General features: G+C 52.3%; 5 protein-coding genes across 6 annotated transcripts; 2 read left to right on the top strand and 3 right to left on the bottom strand.

Annotated features, from left to right (window-relative positions):
* Positions 1–1,826: 1,826 nt before the first annotated feature.
* Positions 1,827–4,833, bottom strand: PV09_08772 (uncharacterized protein). The gene is made up of 3 exons (XM_016362726.1): positions 4,620–4,833; positions 4,061–4,547; positions 1,827–4,011 (listed from the first exon to the last, which is right to left on the bottom strand). The coding sequence occupies exons 1-3, from the start codon at positions 4,688–4,690 to the stop codon at positions 2,878–2,880; spliced, it is 1,692 nt and encodes a 563-aa protein (XP_016209466.1). The 5' UTR covers positions 4,691–4,833; the 3' UTR covers positions 1,827–2,877.
* A 247-nt stretch (positions 4,834–5,080) lies between these two features.
* On the bottom strand, positions 5,081–5,509 carry PV09_08771 (uncharacterized protein; the record flags this gene model as incomplete). The annotated part of the gene is made up of 2 exons (XM_016362725.1): positions 5,081–5,209; positions 5,276–5,509. The coding sequence occupies 2 exons, from the start codon at positions 5,507–5,509 to the stop codon at positions 5,081–5,083; spliced, it is 363 nt and encodes a 120-aa protein (XP_016209465.1).
* A 570-nt stretch (positions 5,510–6,079) lies between these two features.
* Positions 6,080–10,803, bottom strand: PV09_08770 (uncharacterized protein). Its single transcript, XM_016362724.1, has one exon. It carries the CDS (start codon positions 10,632–10,634, stop codon positions 6,363–6,365), a length of 4,272 nt encoding a protein of 1,423 aa, XP_016209464.1. The 5' UTR covers positions 10,635–10,803; the 3' UTR covers positions 6,080–6,362.
* Positions 10,541–10,846, top strand: PV09_08769 (uncharacterized protein; the record flags this gene model as incomplete). The annotated part of the gene is made up of 1 exon (XM_016362723.1): positions 10,541–10,846. The coding sequence occupies one exon, from the start codon at positions 10,541–10,543 to the stop codon at positions 10,844–10,846; it is 306 nt and encodes a 101-aa protein (XP_016209463.1).
* Positions 10,847–11,146: 300 nt separating this feature from the next.
* Positions 11,147–14,325, top strand: PV09_08768. Of its 2 annotated transcripts, XM_016362722.1 has the most exons (3): positions 11,147–12,858; positions 12,920–13,195; positions 13,264–14,325. In XM_016362722.1, the coding sequence occupies exons 1-3, from the start codon at positions 11,268–11,270 to the stop codon at positions 13,272–13,274; spliced, it is 1,878 nt and encodes a 625-aa protein (XP_016209462.1). In that variant the 5' UTR covers positions 11,147–11,267; the 3' UTR covers positions 13,275–14,325. The 2 variants fall into 2 exon arrangements, with proteins under 2 accessions (XP_016209462.1, XP_016209461.1); XM_016362721.1 differs by having other exon boundaries at positions 12,920–14,325.
* The last annotated feature ends 146 nt before the right edge of the window (positions 14,326–14,471 follow it).

Below are 14,471 nucleotides of genomic sequence, written 5' to 3'. Positions count from 1 at the left end.
AGCTCTTTACAAACAGCTCAAGGCTTGAACATTATGTGACAGGTCGCAACCTCCCGCCAGGAAATCTTGTCCACGGAAACCCTGGTTGCCGATCGTTGATAAAGTGCAGATCGCCGTCCGCGGGCTGGTAGTTCGTGCTATTTGACGTGAGAGCGTTGTGCGCTGCAAGCCACGCAAGTCCACATCTAGAATAGGCCTGGCCAAAAACCACGAGACAACCACGAGACAACCATGAGACAGCCACGAGGCGTCAGAGGCCGGAGAATCGTCGGTTTAGCACAGACCTATCGAATACGCCGTGATGCCTGCACATCACGTTTACTGGACACTCACCGACTAGTACGGCTAGGCATCACGCACTGGCGCAGAACAGCACATGTACGTGGAGCAGAGGAAAGCTGGAAAATGGACGAGCAAATGCACTTTGTCTAGGGCAGACAAGGCGAGGCTAGTCGGTTGAGAAAAGGCTCAAGTCACGTACACATATACGCACACTGATGCCGCCTCTCACGAAGGAGACACGACATGAGCAGTCCGTCTCTCGCCCACATTCACATAATCCAGAACCGCACTCACTCTCAAGTATCCCATCCTCGTGCATACTAGAGGCGCCACACCCCATGGGAAAGGGTACCCAGGCTCACATCAAATTGGTCTGTAATTGCGTTCTTTTTTTTCTTTTTTTTTCCTTTCTTCTCCCTGGCCGAATCCTCCGGCTGAGCTTTCCTCAGCACCTCCGTGGGGTTGGCCACGGGAAGCCAGAACGGTAATCCAGATTCGATCGAGATCGTACTTTAGTTGATCTAGATTCGAATCCATTGCAGCAAGGCTTCATCCGTTCTTTTTTGGACTTTCTTCGGGTTTTCGCCCAGAAGTTCCCGTTACTTTACCATCTGCGCCGTCGAACACAGCGCATGTCGGCGAATCCTTGCCGGTTGCCGGCAGATGTGAAGACAGCAACGTATGGCTGAGTCGTGCACGCGCTGAGTTATCAAAGTCCGGGGGGCTGGAGCCGGACATTGTGACTGCTGCATGTCTTTTGCATGGCTGGATGGGAAATGTCATCGTTTGATCCGCTTTGGGGGTTGTGTTATTTTTAAGCTGGGGCTATTCAAAGGTGTTGCGAGAACGGGCTGCAAACCCCCCTATTGAATCGTATTTCTGTCACCTGCAGCCTGCAGATCATGGATCCCGAAGAACCGGAAAGGATATATGACAGCAAGCGAGCGCTAAATCATACCATACAGTACAACGTATGGGCCTTTTCCACCGTAATACAGCCCTGTGCTCTGGGTTCTCCCGCGCGTTTCACAGTGGGAAGCCAGTCTCCAATCCTCACGGAGAATTCGATCGATCGTAAAAACAACCTTGTGCTCATGCACACCGTGGTCGATCTCCATGCTGGGTACGGGGGGAAGAGAAGGGAAGTTCTGAACGGATTGGGCATGGCCTCTTTTGCTTTCGCACAACCCCATGGCTTCTCTGCGTGGTGTGGACGGTGGTGCTAGGCTGTGCTACTCGATGCACATCCTCTTATAGCACAATGAATAACACTCGAGCCCTGGGCTCATACTGAATAAATCGTAATTTTCGACTAAAACATCAAAGTTTGCATTGGCGGAAGCGAGTCTGCGGAACTGAGAACCATCTTTTGACTGTCTACTTTGATGGCTATCTCCTAGACCAAGAAAGGACGTTATCAAATGGGAGAAAACATCAATCCAATTGAAATCTAGGATGTAGTGGTATCGGAACGCCGTGAATTTGGAGGCCTACCTCATACTGCAAACGCCTTCCCCCCCCCCCCCCCCCCCCCCCCCCCCTCGGAAGAAACGAAGCCTCGCTTGAATTATCGTCATCATCCAAGTCAAAAGACTTGGAACTTTGTACATTCTTGTCGCAAATTGTAAAGCTTGGCTATATACTCATATCTACGCTCAGAGCTAGACAATCGGCAGATTCAGTGGTATGCAATAGTATCTGTGACATGAATCATATGTTTCTGCCAGACGCCGGCAATGTCCTAGAGCCTGAGAGGACCACAGTTGGTCTTACAGGTGTACATCATTGTATTGCGTATACCCTTTGGTGATTTCGCAGCCTTGAAAGTGAACCTCGGTGTCCTTGATAGAGTTGATCGAATTGAATCTAGACCGTTCACACATGGACAAGTTAACAAGCCGTTTTCATAATGAACCTCAACGTTGCAGAGGCAAGATATGCAACTACAGGTTCTAGCCGGACCAAAATACTGATTACATCGTTCAAGTGGTAAATCCTGAGCCAAAATCTCTTCAAATACGACATCTCTGAGATCGTGGAGACGATAGGCATACTAACACAAGCTACCATGAAATGTATGCAGACGAAGCAGCGTCGAACTTACTCCACTGTAGTCGTCGCGATTCGTTGAATTCTGAGCAGGAGCTGGGTCAAGGACGTCGGGATTGTCGGCTGCTTTGAGAAGATGATCCAAGGTCGTGGAGGTTGCGACAATGAGAATAAGAATAATTCCATGATCAGGACGAAATCGCCTTTGCCGTGGCCCTGAACTCCTGTACGGGGTTCGGCCTCGACCCTCAAGAAGGCTGTAGTGCTCGCAGACGGTTTGACGAGACGTGTATAGCTATAGCACGATGTGCGAGCATCAAAAACACATGTCGTGCTAGCAAAGATGGAGCCCAAACACTGCTCGGAACAAACAAAACCTGGAGCTTATTTCCAAGGAGGCTGATTCATTTCGACCTCGTCGCCTCCTTGAGCCGCACGTCACCGAGTGACTTGCTGCGCGGCCGCTTCTAGAGAAATGGGTGCGACGCCTGAGTTCAATCGCAATGGCCGGACGACGGTTTTGCTTAACCTTCACAAATGTCTTCACTACCACGAGTGTATCTTGCGTACGAGGCCGGGATCGTCGTCGCCGTGCTTTATCGCTTTGTACAGAATGAGCTCACCGCTTCTTGAGTGAGTATAAAACGTGCCGCCCGTTTGCACGATTCGCCGCGAAAGTGGAATCTCGTCGCACGTTGCTCCTCTTGCAGCCGCTTCTTCCAGCGATTCATCTCCCCGCTCGTAAGCATCTATGGAGCGACTGATTCTGGCGATAAGTGTTCCATCCCATAGGCCCTCTAGTCGGGGATATTTCTCGAATAACTTGATGGCATTCAGACGAATGCGAGCGTCGCGACACCTGAGGCAAACTTGTATCAAGATCATGCACACCCCCATTTCGAAGGTCAGTGAATGGTGGGCACCGTGCCTGGTACTTGGAGCGTGACGATGAAGCACTGTGATAGGACTGCTCGTCGTGGCATCGGACGAGACCGAGCTTGACTTCGCCTCGTTCTCCATAACCGTGCGGCAAAGTTTCACCAGCCGATCAAAAGTTTGTGTATGGTTATCCCACATCAATTCCCTTGGCAGACCTGCCGTGCTGAGAACAATATCAGCGAGTAGGGCATGACTCTCGAGTAACGTGTACACGGATGCATCCCTCGTCGACAGGCTGCCCAGTCGCGCACGTAGATCCTTAACACCTAGGTACCACACTTCGAAATCGTGCCGAAGCCTCCGGCTTCGTTGCTCGAGTTCCTCTGCCAGTGGTGTGTCCGCTCGAGCTTCGAATATGCCACCGTGGTAGTTCTCGCCCACGCTTTTAAGCCAGTCCGCGCGCACGTCATTGACCCAGCGAAAGAGGGAATGCCATCGTACATGAAGGCTGGTCCAGGCCTCATCCAAGTTCGAAAAGCAAGGCACAGGCTGTGGCATCGTGCTTGAATACTCAAAGAACCCTGAAGCTGTTTGCTTAGCAAACAAATCGGCGATGAGGGGAGAGAGATCGCCCGTCAGTTCCTGTTTCTGTCTCTCGAGCCTGGCAAAAGCGGGAACAAACTTCTGCATAGGGATTATGTTGCAACCATCTGTTCGGAATGCATTCTGCTGACACTGCTGAACGATGCGAACGCCACTCCTAACGTGCTCCAGCATGACCCCGTAATTTCGACGTAGACTCTAGTCGAGTGTCAGGAGCTTGGTCGTCCATCAAAGCAAAGGCGCTCACCTCGAAGCCGATAAATAGCAGGCACGCAGAGAGCACAATGTCTGCTGAGATAGACTGGTCGTTATTCCTGGCGGGGGCTAGCATCCGCAACGACTTGGTGTACTGTTTGACAGCATAGGGATCTTCTTCGAGGCCTACAGAAAGGGACTGCCTCGACAGGACTGTACGATGCATGCTACCCATGGCCAAAGCAGCATGATAAATGGCATCGCTGTGTTCTGAAGCTTGCAGAAGGAGCTGTTTCCAATCTTGATCGAGCAGCCCCGTGAGATATTCCACGGTGTGCCGCTGGAAGAAGGCGAAGCAGTCCGCAGCCTGGCCGTCATATCGGGCTGGGCTGGGTCGACGGTCCGGACTGGTCCCAATAGACGAGACAGTTACGACTTCCCAGTCGTCTGAGGGAGCAGCACATCCGTCGCAAATCCGGCCTGCCGACAGACAACGCCGGCAAGAAGGATATGCCTCATCACACTTCACGTGTCGCAACCTTGGGACAACTATATCAGCGTGCACGAACCGCGACCAGGAGAACGGATGGAAAAGCAACGCTCGCACCTACCGACAAGTCCTACAGCCTCTCTTCGACCGTGTCCACGTTCGTCTTTTCCTTCCTGCATCAATCGCCATCATGCACGGTGTTGGTCAATGGTCGCTTTTGGCAAGGGGAGGAAGGCCAGCAAATGCAAAGGAACACATTTTCTTTCCTGAGCTCGGAGAAGAGTAATGCCTACGTTCACACGAGCGTCGATCGGAGTTGGGAGCATGAATACATGGCCACAGGTACTTTGAACCAGGGGTTCATCATAGATCCACACTCGTCCCTTGCATATTTCCCCCCCGATATAGCAAGTTCCACAATGCCGCTATACCTTCTCCGTCCAGTACACGAGCTTGGCATCAACCGACGGGCTCCCAGCGTTCCTTCGAAGTTCCCAATAATACACCACTGACCAGGAAATGCGATCACGGCTGCCGCATCTTCATCTCGGTGCGTAAGAGTTCTGACGCTCTCTCATGCCGTCACCCTTGTCTTTCGCCATCTCGTTGGTCCCCCGTCTCGTCAACGTCGCCACGTCTTTTTTCTGACACCACATCCAGCCTCAGGCGCCGAACGCTTGTGATGATGGTGAGGCAGCGGCACTGATGTCCCTTTGTTCACTAGAAGCACTCGGTTAGCGAGCGGCGATGGTGGCATGTATGCAAGGCCGCATGTACCACCGGTAGCCTGCCTTCACTCGAAGGTCTCTTGCTCCTCATCATCCAGCCGAGGTAGTCGAGGTTCCTCTGACGGACCTGCCTCATGTATTCCACCTGTTCGTTCGAGAAGTTTTGAAACTCAGCCTCTTCGAAGTTGCCCGTCAAGCGTGCCACCGCGTACGAGCACATGACGGCGGCACACGCGCCCAGAATGACGTAAAGAACGATGAGGTTGTAGTTTGTGTCGCTCATTTGTGTCCGTTTCTTACTGTTGTAGATGTATGGATAGGTGCATGCGCTGGTGGGTAGGGGCCCGTTGATGCGTCCTGACTTCCGTCGAGATTGCTGGGGTGCGTTCTGAGAGAGCGATCGTGTATGGCCGTGGCGAGATAGATGAAATACACGGTGGAATGAAAGTAACTTTGATGAGAGCCAGACAGACGACCGCTGGCGTGCTAACTCTGCTACATATACGATTTTGCACAAATGACGCATGGTCTCCTCCAAATATACATCAGCCGTTTGTCTTGATGCGTCCTGGTACAGAGAAGCCCGTGTGGTGTCGTGTACGGTCCCGAAGCGTCAAGTACACGAGACTACCCATGCTTGCCTCCGCTCACGCAAAGGGCAGACGAGCCGATGAGAGCTGCGTATGGCGTACATACACGACAACTTATGGTGGGTCTGCTCGTGAACTCGCCCAAAAGGGCAAAGGGGAAAAGGGAAGGGCGCAAATGAATTACAGGAGCACTGCATCAGGGACCTTTGCGTCGACAAGCCCAGCATGCACAGACAAATGTCTTTCTGGTCAAGGAGTACGACGTTCAATTGTTGAACAACAGTCGGCCATGTAAGCCGACGAAAAGGCGGCATTCTCATCTAGATCTATAATCCCTGGTGCCCCAAAATATATTACTACAACAGATATTTTATACAAGTCAGACATGGCAGAGCCTTTGGGCCCCAGGGTATATCCCCACGCGGAGAAATGATATGCTACAGTGAATGCCAGAGATGCGCCTTTTATGCCCCCTTCTCCCATTTTTGCCTCAAAAGTTTTAGCAGAATTCCAACCTCGATACGCAAAGATGAAGTAATGGTGCGTTCATGCAAAGAAATACGTGCTCTCCCTCACTCTGCGAACGTCGAACTCGCCCTTTTTCGGTACTTCAGGAAACATAAGCGGTGCCCAGACACAGATCTTTCGTTCCGTGCTTTTGCGATTCATTCGTTTCGCAATCTTGGCAAAAATGTTGATGCCCTTTTCTTCACCCTCAATCGCATACGGGTCGTCGTCGTCGTCCACTTCTTGACGCTCCGCGGACTCAACTTCGGACAATCCAGCCTCGATGGCTTGCTCAAGCGCCGCGTCTGGCGAGGTGTTGTCGCTGGGACTTGAACCGGATGACGGCGAAGCTGGTACTTTAAAATCCTCAGGATTATTCACTGCGGCTATGAAGATAGCGCCAGGTGTCATCATAGCTTCACCCTTTGCCCTTTCTTCTGGATCAGAGGACTGCAAGAGATTTTGCCTTTCCCACTCTTCAAGCAATTCGTTCTGAAGCGTCCTTGTCTTAAGCGTACTGCCTTTCCATTCGCGGCCGTCACCTCGTGTGACATTCGCCACCTTTCTTCGATGCTCCAAGATTCGTTGGCCCACAGGAGAGCGTGCATAGACTGTGGCCAAGTGAAGAGAGTTCTTATAACGAGCTTTGAACTCTGATGCGAGGCGACCTATAATGTCGTCGCTGTGCATGGTGACAAACGCATCCCGCAAGATGGCCCCCATCGTTCCTACATCTGCAGCATGAGTCCAAAACGAGTCATGTACTGCTGCGAACGTAAGACCGGCTTCGTCGCATTGAAGAGCTGAAAGTAGCATATGCGTCGCATCGAGCGAATGAACGAAGTTTGGCGGGAAAGCCTGCAACTGCCTTCGTCGATTGACAGGATCGTACGCACGTGGCTCTTTGAAGCTGATGTTCTGCAGACTTGTCGTGACATCCCTGCCCTTAGCAGACCGGTACGGCTGCACGACAGGAAGTTTCAACGGCGTCGTCCAAATGACACTTGTGCGGAAATCAACACTCTTCACCTCGCCCGTACGCTTGGCATTCTTGGTGGCCCAGTATTTCCATGCAGCGTCCTTGTACTTCGACGAAATGACTGGGGCTTTACCCGCACGCTGATCAATGATTAATCGGATCTGTTCCGGTGTGATTGCACGTGTGATGCGATCTGCGCACTCAGCCAGCCAATACTGAATGTTGTGCGCGCCTTCGAACATGGTTGCCAGAGCCTTGAAGATCTTTTTGGCGATGTAACTTGCAAGTACGTGATTGTCGATGCCGCATTCCGCTTTACCATCCATAATCGCGTCCAATTGCCGTTGTACCTGTGCTCTTGCACCCACAAACGTTACACCGTACACGTTGGTCATGACTGTCTGCTTGACCACTTTCCGCGAGATCTTACCCAGCAGAGCCTTTGCCATGGGTTCGCCGTTCTCAGCGTCTTTGGCAATCGCTTCCTTCACTAGATTAGCCACGCCGCTGTAAACATCTGCTGGCCGATCGCTAGGCTCGAGATTCACCTGGGCGGCGCCAAAACTGTCACCACCAAGTGCAGCGTAGTGCTGCAGGCCATTGCAGCTGCCGTCCTGAGCAACAGGAATGTGGGAGACATATTCAGTAGGGTCGGGTAGCTCCATCGCAGCCTTGAGCTCGAAGCATGCAGCCAAGCACTGCCACGGATCCTCGGCTTCAAGCCACCATCTCCGCCCGTTCAGAGCATTCGTGGCCGAGTCCATGATGTCGTCCATATGCTGTTCTGCAAACTGCACTCTCTCGTCTAGGCTTGCCTTGTCAAATCCAGCAAGATTCGAGAGATGAATCTTCAGCCATCGCAGACCCTGCTCGCCGAGCGGCTTACCCTTGTCGAACATGAGTAAGCCTCTTGCCGAATCCGCACCCATATGGTTCAAAAAGGGAGGGACGGGATATGCTCGACCTCGAAAGTCGATATTGTGCGGATAGTAGAATGTCTTGTCTGCGTACGCCTTGGCCACCTCAAGCTGTAGATTCGAAAAACATCGCTGCGAGTGAAGGCCACTTATTTCGTTTTCGATCTTGTGGCAAGCAGCGCGCCAGGCTCTGCGAACCTCCTTGCTAGCCGAAGCGTCCGGTTCTGGTGGAAACTCTTTGTTGTGATGTTCTGGTGCGAGATCTGCGATGGCCTCGCCTGAGTTCCATGCTTCAAGCATGACTTTCAACACATTTTTGTTTATGCGCCATGCTGTCTTGCCCAGCACATCGAGTCCTGCGTATAGTTGCTTCAAGTCGCCCTTCTCGCTTGCTGCCTTTGCGTACATAAGTTGCACATCGTCTTCGTCTTTATGACGAACAAGCAGCGGTGAGTACCTATAATACGGTCCGTCTTTGAGGCCTTTCCACGCCTTTGGCTGCACTAGCATAGGCATGTGTCCGTTCATCCCAACTGTAGACCGAAGGGGGGTCTTCACAAGCTTGGCGAGAAGTTGCTCCTGAGGTCGGATCTTTCCTATTTTCTTGCCCTTTTCAAATTCGAGAGTGTGCTTAAATGCCGGTTCCATGGCGATGGGAGAGTCTCCAGTGTTTGGAACGGGAACCATTGCGGTGTCGATAAGTTTAGAGAGGAGAAGTGCACCTATGTGAAGCTGCACGTGTGTTGGCCAAGGACCAATGTCACTTCGCGCAGAAGCGACTGGTTCAGGAAGCTCGACACGTTTCGCATTCGTAGGACGGCCGAGTCGCTTCAGAAGAGCCTTTCGCTTCTCCAAGTCCTCTTTGCGCATAGCCGAGCGAACATTTGTTGAGTTTCCCATGAAAGTAACCTCTCGTTCTAATTGAGACCCGATTTTCTTCGCCAGATATGCGAGTTTGGTTCCTTCAGCAGCGTCCTTGATCGAGTGCTGTAGCGTCAACAAAATCGTAATGCCCGCCATTTTTTCTGGCTTGACGGCTTCGAAGTAAGGTCCATACTCTGCTCTCTTCGGGTCCTTTTCCCCATCTTCGGACAGTGCCTTCTGCACATCAGCTAGCTCCTCCTTTATTCCGGCCTCGAGCGAATTTTGCCATTGCCATAGCAATGCTTCCATCGGCCGACCAGTTAGCTGAGTGTTGATACCCATCTTCAGCATATGCTCATGTTCTTCCTTCCAGCGCGAGAGAGCCACGTCAACTACATCTTCCTCGAGCTTGATCTGACGCATCTCTGCCCACGCACGATCCTTCTCTTCCTTCGTGCCTGGCATGTCATGTGGATACGGGACGCTATCGACATTATAGATGGAGATGAGACTGTCCTTGAGAGATTGGAGTCCAAGACCTTTCTGATTGACAGGTTTCACATGGAGCCAATCCGGACTATCCTGCTTTTTCTCTGGCGAAACGTCCAATGCAGCCGTGTCTGAAGATGAAGAAATGGTTTCATCCGCACCAGTCACGTCAGCACGAAGATGTTCTGGGAATACTTCATGCTGCAAGCTGGAAAGAAGTTGCCATTCTTGTTCGCTGAGCTCTGCTGACTCAATCACATCCTCCAAAACGCCGTCCTGATCGGCAAAATGCAAATACCGCCGGATCGTTCTGATCATCACATCACGTGGGAGAGCTAGCATGGCAGCTTTGCAGATGATGGCGTATGTGGTGCCATTCACTACGACGCCCTTTCCGCGCATCTCCACTTCAAACCAAAAGCGTAATTTTTTCATGACCCAGGCGGGTTCGGCACGGCCCACGGCAAGCGCGTGTGTGAGACCACGGAGGTAGACATTGTGGGCTTCAATGAGTTCAGGCGTCGTTGGGTTGAACAAATCGGCAAGGCGGCGAACGATGGCTGCTGCTCTGTCGAAGCGTCCTACTGAAAGACAAGCATGTAGGTTCTGATGCAGTTCCGTGGTGTCTCCTCCAATGCCATTTCTCTTGGTCATGCTCGGCGTAGGCGCCGTTGCTGAATGTGTCAGAATAAGGATGCCTGTCTCGTCATGTGGTCTAAGCTCCGTGAATCGTAACGCTGGTGTCGAGGATGACGACGATGGAGATGACGACGATGACGACGACGAAGCATTGGGCATGTAGATGGGCGATTCCTGTCGTGATGTGATTTGAACTGTAGCTAGACTTCTCGACACGCTACGACCAGCGCTGGTGCGAGCACTGGAAGGGTGCCGGATCAGGTCCAGGGGTTGCGACGGTGACGAGAGCGAGCTCGAGGCCAGCCACCGCGATTGAGGCAGACACAGCCATGACGGATGAATCCGGTGGCATGCAGCAGCGGATATCTGCTTGTTCTGATGATGGCGAGTCCGGAGCCTTCTCTGCGCTGCTCGCGCGAGCATTGCTACTGCGCCTGACCAACGGGACGTCGGAACGCTACCTGTTGACTCTGTCGAACATGAAATGTGAGGAATATGTAGTCGAGAAGGACAAGAAGCAAGGCGAGGCGAAGGCGACGATGGGTATGATGAAAAGGCACAATCAGACAATGGAGAAGAAACTTTCCAACAGATTTTCAGCTCAATCCGGTCGAGGACACGCGAGACGATCCTGAGCCCCTGTCGCCTTCTGGAAAAAGCTCATGCGCCACACGCGGACCGAGTGGGGCTTGTCCGGGATCAAGCCACATTCACGTGATCCCACTTCTCGCACAGTTGTCAACCTTTAAGTTCAACTGGACTTGCTGAAACTCAGTGTGAAGAAAAGTGCGACATCGAGCAAATACCGAAGCAATTCCGCTTTCCTGTACATGTCCGGACAGGTCCACGGGCGGATCTGGCATCTTCGTTGATGCATCAGTGACCAACTGAGCTCGTCAGCTGAGTTAACTGACCACGAGTTCGGTTCGGCATATAGCACGTGACTATAAAACGGACTCGAGCTCGCGCTTCTACTGGAATCCGCTCGTCGACTTCAAAAAGCCACACAAGAATAAAAGAGCGTGCCAGGCGACGGCGGTGTTACGTCGTGGGTCAATGCTCATCATCACAAAGAGGGTTCAAAGTGCAGTACAGCGCTTGGTGGGCGGATCAAAAAGGGCAAATTTGCTGTCTCCGTCCTCTTCCTGCGGTTTCTTTGTCACCCTTGGCTGCGCTCCTGCGAGTATCAAGGCTCACGGCGCCTCAAGAACTCAAGGACCGGAGCCAAGGCGCTGCCCAAGCATATATTCGCACCAGGAAAGCTGCTGGCCGTTGTTGGCGTCTTACTCTAGCGCGCGTGCGTGCCAGAACTCCAGTTGTCAAGAAATGGCCGATCATGAGGTGGCCGGCAAAATTATTCTGGACGAGGTCGAGGAGACACTCAAGAAGCTCTTGCTAGATGTTGCCGAGTTCATCGAGAAAAACCCACTGCCCTCCGAGGCTGAGACGTCCGCAGTGCTTTTGCCGGACGAGCTCAAAAAGGCACCGTTGGAGCTTCGTTTTGCAGGCGGTTGGGTACGCGACAAACTTCTCGGTACGCCCAGCCACGACATCGATGTAGCCATCAACAAAATGACCGGTGAGCAGTTCGGGGAACGTCTGAAGGAGTACCTCGACGTGCCGGGAAATGCTGAAAGATACGGCCTTGGGGATGCAAAAAAGAAAGCCGGCAGCCTGACCAAGATCGAGAAGAACCCGGAGGCCTCCAAGAACCTTGAGACTGTGACAACCAAGATCCTAGGTCTTGATGTCGATTTCGTCAATCTTCGAAAGGAGACGTATACGGAAGAAAGCAGAAATCCCGTGGTCGAGTTCGGCACGCCTGAGGAGGATGCCCTACGCCGTGACGCAACTATTAACGCGTTATTCTACAACATCACCACAGGACAGCTGGAGGATTTAACGGGAAGAGGCCTCAGCGACATGAAGAACAAAATTATTCGCACACCCCTAGAGCCATACACCACGTTCAAAGACGATCCCCTTCGCGTGCTTAGACTGATCCGGTTTGCAAGCCGGCTCGGGTACGAAATCGACGCCGAGACGAAGAAATTCATGGGCAACGAGGACATAAGGAAATTCTTCCTTGCCAAGATTACCAAGGAGCGCGTATGGACCGAATTTGAAAAGATGCTCAAGGGCCCCGATCCAAGGAGAGCGCTGTCCATTATCCACGAACTTGATCTGTATCGCACAATTTTTATTGACCCCGCGAATCCAAAGCTCTATGAACCCGACACGAAGAACTGGGCGGAAGCATACAATACATGGCATGACCTCCTAGACGATGGCAATGAGCTTGCCTCAACCCTTGTGAAAAGCAAAGACGAGTGCTTCTTATCTTGGTTTCTTGCTTCCATGATTCCCTGGGCTGATGCGCCAGAGCCGACCCCTCTAAAATCCGGCAAAATCCCACCTCCTCTAGCTACCCAGGTCGCGGTCGCCGCATTCAAGCCGCCAAACCATGTTCTGAACGTGCTGACACCAAGCATAGCGCATCTGCTCGCGATCCGTGAGATCAAAGATCGACGAGAAAAGGCACGGGATTCGCTGGGCATGGCAATCAGACGCTGGGGTGCTAGCTGGCGATCGCAGGTCATATTTGCAATGCTTTATGAGATCTACACGGAGCCTGGCAAGAAGGCAGGTATGTTTCAACCCGCGATCTCATCATGTCTACTGGGTTTTCTAACGGTGGTCGATGACAGACATTCTCGCACATTACTCTGAATTCATGGCACATATCACATCCCTTGGCATACTAGATGCCCACCTTTTCAAGCCCCTCGTTGATGGAACTGCCCTTGCTAAGGCTCTGAACGCCAAACCAGGACCCTGGATGAAGGCCGCGCTTGACGTCGTCATGGCCTGGCAGCTCCGTAATCCAGACATCACCGACCCGGCCGCGGCTATCGAAGAAGTAAAGTTGTCCGATGTCGTAGACACTTCGACGTTGGCCCCGCCGGCCAAGAAGCAAAAGAAGGGTGAGCTGACCTCCGCCCTTGTGTCACATCTGTTGCGGGAGACGCTAAAACCTCTTTTCTCTCACAAGGCCAATCCTGAACTCACTTCAACGGGACGCAGACGCATCGGGAACACCGCAAAGGCGGTTCGCAATTACGAAGTGGAATTTGGAGATGACGCGAAATCGCCGTGGAAGGTCACCCACAATTCGTGGGCGTTGGATATCCTATTGTGGTGTTGCCGTGCTGTAGATGCGAAGACGCTGGAGTCCGAATGGGGCTTCATCATTCCGCCGCTGCTGGCAATTCTAGATGACATAGATGCGAGGGCAAGGGCTCGTGGCTGTGAGATGCTCACTGCTCTGCTGGCTAACTGTCCTCCTGAGCTTCTAAAGCGTACGGGACTTGCGCCATTATTCGAAGAGTCGCTATATGCATCCGTCACCTTTCTGCCATCGTTAACTCCTGAAGAAGAGTCGGTTGTGCTGCTTGATAAAGCGTTACCCGCCCTGTTAGTTTTGGCGGAGAAATCAAATTCATCATATGACACAAGTAAGCCAGCACAGGGTTCAGCGCGACAGAAGAGTCTCGACGGCGTGCTTCGTAAGGGGATCCTTCAGCCGTACTCGCATGCTGGTGAACATGTTCGCATCGCCGAAATTCTGCTCCGACAGCTTCCACCAATTCTGCAGGCCTTGGGGATAGACTCCGTCAAACACCTCAAGGATCTTGTTCCGCTACTCTCGTCCATCATGTCGGATCCGCTCGGTCTGGCCTACCCGTCGCTGCTCCATGAAGGCGCAAAAGCGATGCAAACGACGATTGCCAACGCCTGGCCTAGAATTACGGAATGGAGAGGGGATGTGCTGAAGGGTATTTGCCTGTTGTGGATCAGGCTAGAGGAGGAAGGTCAAGACATCGATCAGAGCATCGCTGCAGACATACGCAAGGAGCTTCGGGCTGTGGCGGACATGCTGGCGAAGGTGATGGATACAAGGGACGCTGCGAGAGAGACGTGGACGCGAGAAAGAGACGAGCTCGTCGCTGCCGACGGACGCCTGCAGGAATTGCTTGTCTAAGGCGCGCTCGACATCTATGATGGACTACCTTTTTGACTTTTTACTTTGGATATGAACACGCCGCTTCTACCTCTTTTTATCTCGTCCCGTTTGCTTTCTTTCTGTTTTCTTTTTTTTTTCATTTTTTTCTAATTTTGCCTAATCTCTGCTTTTGGAGCCCCCCGCTCCAGCTCCAGAAAGCGGGCTTGAGGACGTCACTTTAAATAAACTACAGGCAA

The sequence above is a fragment of the Verruconis gallopava genome (assembly GCF_000836295.1).
Source record: "Verruconis gallopava strain CBS 43764 unplaced genomic scaffold supercont1.47, whole genome shotgun sequence".
NCBI lineage: Eukaryota > Fungi > Ascomycota > Dothideomycetes > Venturiales > Sympoventuriaceae > Verruconis > Verruconis gallopava.
Note: the sequence above shows the minus strand (reverse complement) of the source record. Positions and strands in the feature narration are given on the sequence as shown.

Bases quoted from the DNA above. Each gene is read 5' to 3' on its own strand.
- PV09_08772 (XM_016362726.1), bottom strand. From the start codon at position 4,690: ATGATGGCGATTGATGCAGGAAGGAAAAGACGAACGTGGACACGGTCG. The intron at 4,548-4,619 runs GTAGGTGCGAGC...AGTTGTCCCAAG, and splicing joins AGAGGCTGTAGGACTTGTCG to GTTGCGACACGTGAAGTGTG. The intron at 4,012-4,060 runs GTGAGCGCCTTT...ACACTCGACTAG, and splicing joins TGCTATTTATCGGCTTCGAG to AGTCTACGTCGAAATTACGG.
- PV09_08770 (XM_016362724.1), bottom strand. From the start codon at position 10,634: ATGCTCGCGCGAGCAGCGCAGAGAAGGCTCCGGACTCGCCATCATCAG.
- PV09_08768 (XM_016362721.1), top strand. From the start codon at position 11,268: ATGCTCATCATCACAAAGAGGGTTCAAAGTGCAGTACAGCGCTTGGTG. The intron at 12,859-12,919 runs GTATGTTTCAAC...GGTCGATGACAG, and splicing joins GGAGCCTGGCAAGAAGGCAG to ACATTCTCGCACATTACTCT.